The sequence below is a fragment of the Pleurodeles waltl genome, chromosome 4_1 (assembly GCF_031143425.1).
Source record: "Pleurodeles waltl isolate 20211129_DDA chromosome 4_1, aPleWal1.hap1.20221129, whole genome shotgun sequence".
Taxonomy (NCBI): Eukaryota; Metazoa; Chordata; class Amphibia; order Caudata; family Salamandridae; genus Pleurodeles; species Pleurodeles waltl.
Window position 1 is genome coordinate 411,129,931 of NC_090442.1, and position 11,732 is coordinate 411,141,662.

At 42.8% G+C, this 11,732-nt stretch overlaps 1 protein-coding gene across 2 annotated transcripts in view; it reads left to right on the forward strand.

Moving 5' to 3' along the window:
- LOC138287800 (poly(U)-specific endoribonuclease-A-like) overlaps positions 1-11,300 on the forward strand; it is a 349,705-nt gene extending 338,405 nt beyond the window's left edge. For both annotated transcript variants that reach the window (XM_069228645.1, XM_069228646.1), the window contains one exon: positions 10,740-11,300. In XM_069228645.1, the coding sequence (XP_069084746.1) occupies positions 10,740-11,003 (264 nt within the window). In that variant the 3' untranslated portion in view covers positions 11,004-11,300. The remainder of the gene's footprint in view (positions 1-10,739) is intronic.
- The last annotated feature ends 432 nt before the right edge of the window (positions 11,301-11,732 follow it).

Sequence of the window (11,732 nt, forward strand, 5' to 3'; positions counted from 1 at the left end):
GAGGGCATAGTTGCATGAGCAATATGCCCCTAGAGTGTTTAAGTTCATTCTTAAACATTGGAAGTGGAGTGTGGGCTTGCTGAGTACATAGGCTGGGAGTTTGTCATTACGAACTTCACAGCTCCTTAATGGTTTCACTGAAGTCTGGGAAGTTTGATATCAAACTTATCAGCACAATAAACACACACTGATGCCAGTGCTAGATTTATTGAAAAATGCACCCAGTGGGCACCTTAGAGATGCCTCCTGTATTTTAGCCAAACATCTAGTGCAGGGCTGACTGGTCTGTGCCAGCCTGCCACTTTCAGACAAGTTTCTGACTACATGGGAGTGCGAGCCTTTGTGCTCTCTTTGTCCTTAAACAAAGCCTGCACTTGGTGGAAGTGCTTCACACCTCCCCCTGCACGAACTGTAACACCTGGTGGTGAGCCTCAAAGGCTCAGACCTCTTGTTACAGGGCCCCAGTGCACTCTAGCTAGTGGAGATGCCCAGCCCTGGACGAAGCCCCACTTCTGGTGGTGAAAATTGCTTTTTAAACAGTTTATTGCTATTTATTCTAAAACCGTTTAACTTGCCATATGTTGGATACATACTTGCTATAGTACTTACCTGCAACTTGAATCTTGAGGTTCTAGAAATAAAGTAACAAAATATATTTTTGCTATATAAAAACGTTTGGCCTGGAGTTAGTCATTGAGTGAGTGCTTCATTTATTTCCTGTGTGTGTACAACAAATGCTTTGCGCACTACCCTCTGATAAGCCTAACTGCTCGACCACACTACCACAAAAGAGAGCATTAGCATTATCAACTTTAGCCTCTGGGGAACCCCATGGCTCTTTGCACATTGTCTCATTTTAATATAGTATATACAGAGCCAACTTCCTACAGGTACACCACATAAAAAGCTAGCTTCCTACATACTACCATCGTAAAAGATTTGAATTCTGTCATGAACACACTGGTAGACGTGGAAGGTTCAGATAGCAAAACCAAAAGGTAAAGTAGTGCTAGCACATTGGGCAAACTCACAAGGGGCGTCTGATGTTTAGCGGATGTGGCACCCGGAAGCACAAGAGTATATGCTTACGACAGCAGCCCATGGTACCAGATCTGGAGTTGATTATCTTGATCTCTTCTTGCGAGATAGACATGCTGGGCATAATAGGGGTGAGCATCTTTCCATGGGGCATATCTGATCATTCTCCAAAAGTACTCAACCTGGAGGCCCCTAATAGTGGAGACTGCCCAATGTGGCGCCAAACGCACTCCATCTGAATAATATACAATATTTGTGTTTCCTCACTCATTAACTGTCAACTTTCTTTGATCTCAGTACAGACTCAGTAGACTCGCAAAACACAATGCTATAAATACCTTTAGCTTTTCCACACACTTTTATTTCACTACAACTGTTACCCCAACCCCACTCCCAAATGTATATATTTGAAATCCTGGAAGATCTAGGAGATGGCAGAAAAGACCATGGATTAGTAGGCATGGGGACTTTGATCATCAGAAGGGACTTTGCCCGATTCTGAAAATCCACAACATTTCCTCCTGTTGCCGCTTGGGAACAAAAGCTATGGGCAACAGCACTAAAATGGAAGAACCCATATACAAAGCCAGAGGATGCCCACAGAATCATAGGTTGTGGGTGATGTGAAATGGTGGAGTTTTTATGAATTAATGGACAATTGATGTGCTTTGAGTTTTACATTGTTTTACTCAATTCATTTTTTCATTGTGATTGTAATGTCTACATGCTCTCCATTTATTGTCATGTTTTATAAAACCAAAAAAATCTGGCTTAGAAAACCAAAGATGCAGAGAAATCCAGTTGATAATAACAAATAGTCTACTCTTCTATGGTGTTAATTGGGCTTTTCTGTTTCTCGGGGTGAGGGGGTTAGGTGGGTGGATATGGGTGCTTGGGAGCACAGGGCATGGAATATGCAAGGATGGACTACCTCCATCCATTTCTTTTTAGTAAACAAAGATTCATTGGTGTCTAGTGGGATTTCTAGAGTGAGGGGGGGGGTCAAATTGACAGCAAATCTGCCAGAAAGATTGGCCCTATGCTAGCATGAGCCATTTCACCCCCCCTTTTTTACTTTTTCATTCCCTGGTGGCTAGTAGGCTTCCTGCCCCCGTCCCCTCCAGCTTGGGAGCATGTTCAGATTAGGGTTAAACTTCCATCTGCCCACCGGAGGAAGGTGAATGTTTAAGAATGATTGATTGTGCGGATAAGAAGACCAAAGGCCTACGGCCTTGGAGGCCACGCCCCAAAGAAAAACAATTCTGAGGTGTCTAGTGGTGTGGTCCCTTCTTGGGCAGCCCTTTGAGGGGGATCCTCAAGCAGGGATCCACTTGAAAGGGGAGATTCTAATATTACTTTCACTTTTGCAGTACTGATGTCCTAGGTGATTTGGGAGACGATGCTCAGAATTATGTTGTCTAGTTGTGTGGCTTATTCTGTTGCTTGTTTTATGCAAAAACTGCATTAAATATATATATTTTTAATGTCAATACACTGTTTGTCAATACGAAAGTAAAATCTTTTAGCTGACTGGAGCTGCTGGAGAAGCTTTCTCCAGCAACCAGCACCAGAGGGATTTCCTGCTCCTGAGTGACATCCACGTCAGTAGCACCTGGCTTGGAGCTCTGTTTAGGTGAATCTCCCGTCAGGAGCATCAACGCGATTATGGAGGGAAATAAAACAGTTGCACAGTGTGTAGTAAGGAAATCTGGGTACAAATTTTTATAATTTTAGGAGAATCACTTTGTCTCATTTACCTTAACTGTTATATTTTAGAGCACATAGAAGTAATTTAATTCAGGGTCCCCCTTATTTAAAAAAAAAAAAAAAAAAAAAATGCCTTTGTTGTATGTAGTTTGATAGACTATAATATTGTTCCATCTATAACAATATTGGCCATATGTTGGGGACACATGAAAATTGATTCATTTATTGCATCAGAGTCTGGGCGGGGGGATGGAGAGAGTTTATGAATGTTTCTAGGTTCATTTTTGTAAGCTTTCACTTTTAACAAATGTCATTGTAATGCCATAATGTAATAAACTCACAAATGTTAAAGATACACACTTTGTGACATTGAAACTATTTATAAAATTTTTAACTGCATTTATTGTAGAATTTACGATAGTTATTTTGATGGATCAGCATGTTCTTTCTGCTCTGGCTCAGCTGTCCCTATTCATTTTCAGGCTTGTCTGCCTCCGAGCTCTCTGGGTGGAGGCTGGATCTTAGTATTTAAAGGCTTTCAAGGCTGGTGATTATATTGTGGTATAATTGGGTGTGTGTATGGGTTTGTGATGTGGTGTAGTCCGCATCATTCAGAGGAAACGTTGACCCACTGCATAATAAATATGTGAATGTAAACCTCTTTTAACTTCCACTTAGCTCTGAACTTTTACTTAGCTTTATGATTCTTTTACATTCTCTGTTGTGTCCTTAAAAATAGACCTTTTGTATAGAATGTTTTTCCATAAATTTGACCCTGCTCCCTACTGGTGTGCTAAATGTTTAGTAGCCAGAATGTTCAACTCCCCTCGCATACCTTACGGGGTAGAGTTGGTATGCGGCCAGAGTAATTACCAGTGGTTGAGATTAATTAATCCATCACATTTTTGTATGCTTTATGGTAACTGGGGCATCCAAAATGGATTCAACTGGTCCCTGTACTCAGACTTAATTTAATTAAACACTACCGTGCGTGTGCTACAATTTAACTACACATACGCGCACACGAAATGACAGCCTAATGCTCTGGGTTTCACATAACAGCAGCCCTTGAGAGAAGCTTGTAGGCTTGCCTCTCCTTGACACGGTTGAAAAGGTCTGGTTTTACTAATGATTCACAAAACATGGTACTCTGCCCTCCACAGACTTATGTATTATGCTCAGGGCATCAGCATTAGTCCAGTACCCACTTTGAGGTCACGCTGTATGAAACAGAACAGGTTCTGGACTTTGCATTACTAGGGACAGGCCCAGCCTATGCACACATGCTAGATCAATGCAATAAGAGAGCCAAACAAAGTTAAGATACCAGTTCCTCATGCAGTGGGGCACTCGGGGCAGGGGTGCAGACCCATTTAACATACAGGGAACATCTGGCGACAACTACTCTCCAACTAGGGGTAAAAGGCCACTTTATAACCGGTCAGGCAAAACAATGACCTTGGCATTAAGCCTTACAAAACTAAACCACCTCACTACTACATACAACTTCCTAAACCCCACCCTCTAATAAAACTTACCCCTCATCAATACCCCCTTCCCATCCCCACCTAGACCCAAACCAATCCGGTATTCATCTGTCCTCTGTCCCCTTTCTGTAGTTACCATTGCCTTTCCCTCCCTCTTTTGTTCCCTCTCAAAAATCCCTGACCTCTTAACTTTGTGCATCTGTACCCCCCAAAAGCATGTCTGTAAAAACCCATCCCCAAGGAAAACCTACCAGGTGTTTTCCTGCCGCACCAAAACCATTGAGTTTAATCGTGATCCCATAGCTTCTCACCTAATAGATCTGCAATCCGTATTCTCAATTCCAACAAATAATGCTCATTACCCATAAAGTATAAATTAACCCCGTCCTGTCTTAAAAAAAAAAAGTTACATCCACATGGACAGTTTCCTCATGTCTCAAAACCGAAAACCCTTTGAGTCACAAAAATCCCTCATTTCCCTGTTTACTTTTTTGAGCTGCTTCTCAATCCCTATAAAAGATCTTGCTTCCCTCCAAACTCACCTTGGCGCTAGCTCTGTCCACACAACATGTGTACCTGCCCACTTCTCTTTGATCCTCAACAAGTCCATCTTCATAGTCTTCAACAACTAAATACTTGACAACGTCACTAAATCCTTTTCTCCTAAATGAATCACTAACAAAACCCTTTGGCCAATTTCTTAGAAAGCACAAACAATTCACCCCACCTCATACCACTTTACCCTACCCATAACACTTATATTCTGGCCCCATCCAAATCCAAATGCTGACCAAAATGTCTTAATGCAGCATGCTTCTCGGGCCAACGCATAAAGGAATGCCCCACTTTCCAAACTGAAGCACCTGCTCTGTCCGGGCCAGCCACACAACCTAGAAAATAAAAAACATAGTTAACCCAAGAAAATATATGGCCACTTTTAATGTTTTATTCTTCACAAAACTTTGACCGGCTTGACCTAATATAACGTTTAAAGCACTGAGACTTCCAGCGCCCCAAGTCCATTATATCCCTGTCTGATTTATCACACTTCTTAGCTCTTGTGGCTGCCCCGATCCGAAATGAATGGGTACCATATGATTTCAGATTCCATACCCAACTTACTGAGTGCTTTCTTTAATACCGAAAGCAACTGATGAGACTTCAAGTGTGATCCATCTTGATGAACAAATTAAAACCTAGAATCCTTTGGCAAAAACCTGCTAAAGGAAATCCAACAATACACTAGACAACCTGGCAGAGTGCTACTTTGCATAACCACTTCATGCCCCTTACCCAAGGGATCAGTTTTTGATGTCCGAATCCACAGATAAATAACACCCGCCCTCAGACATACATTGGAACATAGCATGTCCATCTTGCCTTACAAACCTAAAAGCTCAGACTGTAAAAGCACTGTGAAAAAGCCATGATATACACAGTGACATTAAAGCCACCTCCCACGGTGAGAAACAAACCTCATTTAAAATCAAAATGATATCCCGCAGTAGTTGAGTCGCTATTGGGTGTCTCCAATCAACCCTCGCCCCTCCCCTCCCTTTCTAGCACAACCCGCCAGAATTCTTTTACAAATTTCACCTTCCATAGGATCACAACCCCAAAAATACTTACCATAAAAAGAAATGCCTGATAACTTACCCGATATAGTTACAGCTGGTATACCTAAATTGATCTGATGCATGATGAAACAAACTGCATCCTCCCTTCCTTCTTTCTACACAAACCAGTGGCCCACCCACCTGTCTAACGGCACACGATTTTAATACATTTTAATAAACCAAGCTTGCTCATACCTTTTCTGTGTAGACTAAGCTATTGACTGCTGAATCAGCTACAACATCCTCCTATTCCTAAATCCCATAATGCCCTGGGACCTGCAGTCCTCTGCACATCTGCTCCTGTTACAAGACCACAGAATCTCTGCCACTGCGAACGAGATAGCTCATCAGCAATTTCACTATTTACTTCTGGAACATACTTTGCCTTAAACAGTATTTTATACTTCAAACAATTGAGATGAAACACCCACAGTAACTTCAGCACTTTTTCATCCTTAACCTTCTTCATATTCACCACTATTGATTGTCAACATTGAAAACAACCTTCCGATTAGCCAGTGCCTCGCCCCATAATTATAATGCCACCACCAATGGAAAAGATTCCAAAAAGGCAATGCTAAGCCATCTCTCTCTCCACGAATCTGGCCAACTCTCAGCCGCCCAATGTCCATTCCAAAACAAACCAAAACCTTGTGCACCTGAAGCATCAGAAAAAACGTGAACTTGCCACAACCATTCATCTTCTTCAAAAAACACAGTCACCTCATTGAAATCTTGGAGAAAGGAAATCCACATCCTCAAGTCCGCTTTCATACTGGCTTGAAGCCGAACATGATGGTGAGGTCGTACTGCTCAACTGATTGCAAACCCGAACCGTCAACAAAAAGCCCTTCCCACTCTCAACCTTACGGGCAAAATTCAAGTGGCCAAGCAAAGCTTGTACCTGTCTCACTTCCAATTTGGGCTTTCGAACAGCTTCCTCCAACAAACCAATTAGTGTATTCACTTTTTTCTTGTGGTAAACACACCTCCAATTTGATAGAGTCCAACTCAACTCCCAGAAGATGTAAACAATTCATAGGGCCTACTTTTTTTTTCCTGAGACAATGGAACACACATGTCAAACATGGCCTCTTGAAAAACCTCCAGAGCTGTCTTGCAATCGCCTGTTCCTGCCACACCCACCAAAAAGAAATAAGCTTGGTAGTGTGTAACTTGCTTTTAACCACTCCTTGATTGATAAAACCACTGGAGAAATGAGCTAAAGGTTTCAAACAATGAATATGAAACTGAACAGCCCATAGGTAACATCCTGTCAACATAAATGGCGTTCTCAAACTGGAAACCCAACAAAGAAAAATCATCAAGATACACTGGAGCGGATTCTATATCAGATTTTGCCATTTCAGCTCCCACACCACATTTCTTTCTAAAGAAATTGCCTCATCAACAGACGGATAATAGACCGTAGTGTCCTCTTGGGCAATTAAATTGTTAATAGACGCACCCAAAGGCCAAGAAAGTCGATGGATTAACCTGAACTCACCCAATTGTTTTTTGTGCACCCCCCCCAAGTGGGGAAATTGTCAAATTCTGTAATGGCCAACAATCGAATGGGCCCACTATTCTACCCAACTCCACTTCTTTGTGTAGCTTAGCTCAGACCACTTCAGGATGCCCATCTCCTTATTCTAGAGCCCTGGTAGCATAAGCGAAAACCTTCAGCAAAGCCCCAAAACAAACGTTTTGCATTGGAAACTCTTGGATAAAAACATACCCAATAATTCAGCAGTCCCACTTTAGTAGGAGTAGGGCCCTTTTCCCACCACATGGTGTGTGGGGTCCATACCCCTATCACTGCCTCTGCCTTAGTTGTTGTGCCTTGCCTTCCCCCACAACTTGAGAAGTCATGCTTACATTTGCATTGCTGTCTTGTACACCCTCCACTATTAAATGACCAGCATGCTCCATTCACCGACACATTCCTGGCAGTACGAAGCCATTGCATTCACAGTTCATTATCAATCTCTCCCCACTCCTTGCCCGGAGAAGTAGCCATCCTTGCCGTGAACTCCTCATCATACCGAAATCAACCAAAACCCCCATAATCCATTTGAGCTCTCCGAACAATATCCATATATTTAAACAAAGCTATGCATCTCTCTGGCAAACGTTCTCAATAAACGATCACATATATAAAAGGCTGATGTCCAGTTTTCTATGGTGGTAGGTACTTTGGGCCTACGTGCCAAATCCCACTCTTCATCCTTTGAACTCGCTTTAGTCTGTACTTCTCTATGAAGTAGCTTGAAAACATCCACAAATTCACCCTTATAAATTCTCTTTCATATTTGGAGTGAGGTGCGCCCTCAATGGCATCGACACCCCCATGTTTGGAAGCGTTGTATTCTTGACATTGCCCCCATCTCCATCCTTTCCTGACATATTCTCCTGTGGCTGACTTTTACTACCTGGAACCAATCCTGACTTACCTGAACCCTTATCCGTCTTTTCTACATCCTGTTTCTCAGTTCAATTACAATTTCAGGTCTCTCCTCCTCCTTAACAACCGTCTGAATACCCATATCCCCTCCCTTGGATTATATCCCCACATCTGTACACAACCCCTGACGAATTAAGCACAGCAATCAATGCCCCTTGAGAAACCTCCCTGCTTCCCAAACATTGCCCTCTCTTCTCACCTCTAGGTAAGTTTACTGCAGTGATTGTCCTCCTTCCTTTTCCATCTCGACGATCGCCCTGGACCGCCTTCTCTGCTTTCTCCTGAAGAACACCAATGCTCATTCCCCCATTAGATATCATCCTTTTATCACCACCCCTCACCACCACCCTCTGTTGCACGATCTCCCCCACTCCCGGTTCTTCCCCATCCTCATAATCCAAAGTTTCCTCTTCCAGACAATAATTTTGGATAACAAAGTCAGCCCCCTAGCTGGTAGGCGGCTCGTCTCACGACCTCAGATGCCTCACTCTATGTTCATGTTCTCATGCCTCCCCCGATGTTATGCGAGGCGCTCTGAATCTCACCCTCTCTTCTAGCCGATGTACTGGGGTACCGAACCACCACCGGCATCTTCTGTTATCTGCTGACTGCCCAAGCCGCAGTGATGTTAACTGCTCCTCAGACATGACCATTGCATAAGGACTGCCACACCCAGCCTTTGCTCCCACTGGCCCTGATTGCCCAAGATCTGTTCTACCCTGTGCCATACCTACTTTCACTCCAACATTTGCCTCCCCATATAAAATACCTCCCATACCTAATTTTGTCTTTTATTACAATATGCTGCCCTATTTGATATATGGTTTGATTATTCACATCTCACTCCTGTACTCTATGTAGCATGGGACTGACCCACCTAGGGATAATCTGTACCATTCTGCCCTCTGGCATAATTATGGGCATATTCTTTAACTGAAAATCTGAAATCAGACCCTCAGACACAATCTGTCTCTTCTTCCTCATCTGACACAACAATCATGATGTTCTGCTGCCCTAACATTGGCGCAGCCATGTTTTTTGTTGCTCCTAACTGTCTTTTCTCTAATGAAGGCCTCCCTCGCTCTCCACTTGTTTCTGAGGGAATTAGAGCTTGTTCTGCCATTCTCCTTGTGACGTGCATCATGATCAGGAGACCCCATGCGGCCCTACCCCGTCAACGCATTATCCTTGACACAACCTCTGCCACGACCTCTAACGCGCTTTTGCAGCGCCCTCCCGAGTGGCAAGCTGATTTCTTCCTGCCTTCAACAACCAGACACTGTAAGCAAAAACCCAGATCCTGACATGAAACCCCTTCACACGAAGGCAATTTGCTTAGTTTCTTGCCACTTACAATTTTCTGATTAAACTTCTTGCTTGTATTAACAGGCAATGACTGCTGCCGCTATGCCTTCCGATGACACCCTTTTTGGCCTTGTTAATGCTGCCTATGCTTGCTCAAGTACTGCCTCTTATAACAGGTCCTTCCTGCCCTCCTCCTGTAAAACTTTAAGGGCTTGCGCTGTTTTATCATTCTTATCCATCCTTATACTCATGTACCTCACTACTGCCAGAAACTAGCTCCCGAACCAATAACTTTTTATCTAAGGCCTACCTCACCTCAAAAACCTCACCACACCTATACCTGGGTGTGACAAAACAGCCAAAGAGCCTGCCCACACCTCCGCTCCTACTTATGAACCTCCCCTAAACTCCCTCCCCTACCACTATCCTGACCAATTAACTAATCCGACATAGTAGATTCTACCACCTACGCTCGATAAGCCCAGGGGAGACCAGGCAAGCCCTTGCTCTACCCAAGCCCCCATTTACAACAGAGACCATGCAGAGTGAACCACAGAGGTCACCCCAAGATCATTGTGCACAACGGGCACTACTTTAGCTGTACAAAGATTGGGTTGGGCCCAGGCTCTGATTTAAGAGCAGAGTATAGGATGGACTGAAGAGCCACAGGAGTTACCGTGACCATGAAGTTGTAACAGGTATTGTCTCTGCTGAATAGAGCCACATAAGTGCATTAAGATTGAGCCTACCTTGGGAAATAACCGTCCATAAGCATTGATTGCTATCTCACAGGGCGCATTTGGCTCACCGCCATCTTACTGACGCACACAAGCAGAGGCAGTTACCTCTAAAGGTCCATCTTCTGCTATTGGACCCGAAACAGAAAACATGTTAAAGTTCAAAGAACAAACATATTGAAAGATATATTTCTCTGTATCATGCATGGTAATAAAAGAAAACGAAGCACAGCTGCAGTCTTTCATGTAATCATAGGTGTGAAGTGCAGTATAACAACGTATCTGTGAAGTACTTATAATATTCTGATTATACAGTGTGCGGAGTATATGAGTATACAAGGTTCTGCTTATGTTTGAGATATCTCACAGTTGTATTTCTTTGCAGCCCGATGAAGATGATCAAGTTCTGAATCTGCAGTTCAGCTGGAAGGAGATGGTAAAGCCCGTGGGAAGTAGCTTCATCGGAGTTAGCCCAGAGTTTGAATTTGCTCTTTTTACAGTAATCTTTCTGCTGTCCCAAGAAAAGGTTACAAAAGAGGTAGTGAGAATAGAAGAATACGAGTTGCAAATCATTGTCTATCGCCACGGAAGATTTATTGGCACTGCATATCCAGTTCTTCTTAGCAGCAACAATGAAGACTTGTACTGAGGGCAAAAAAACATCACCTGTGTTGTCCAAATTTTACCATATTATTCTTTGCAACTGTGAAACGCAATTAGATTTTAACATTTTTATTAAGCTGGCTTACTTAAGCATTTAGGTCATTTTTGCAAACTGTAGTTTATGTCCCGCTGTTTTACTCATTATTTTTAAAATCCTCTTTTTTTCTGAAAGTTGAAAACAAGTTTCCAAGGTAATTACACTTTGTTTGAACTCTTAAATATAACACGACCATGTGCTTAGCAAAGATCTTAAGTAACAATAAAACAGAAATTTCGATGGTAATATACTTCTGTAAGATGAAGTGATTATTTTTTTCTCTGGTATGACGATGGAAAGCAGTGTGTTACCGTTGTGGAGGCATGAGTTGCAATTTTAAACCCTTGACCTCCATGGGCTTAAACATGAACGGGAAACACACACATACATGTGTCAGGCATTGGGGATAAGCACTAAATCAGAAGATTACTAAACTACCATAGCATTTCCCTCTGGTCTCCTGATTTCCCAAAACCTCTGCAGTAATGAGTCCACTTCAATGACAGATTGCCTCTCCAGTGCTGATATACTGCGAATTGGCTTTAGCTGTTCGCTGTACCCACTGCTTAATTTGTAAAAGAACAAGTGCTGGGAACCAAAGTTTTCTTTAGAATCCCATGACCAGCGCTATTGAAGGTCAGGGTGTCGAATACCAATGATGCATTGTTTTGATTCTAC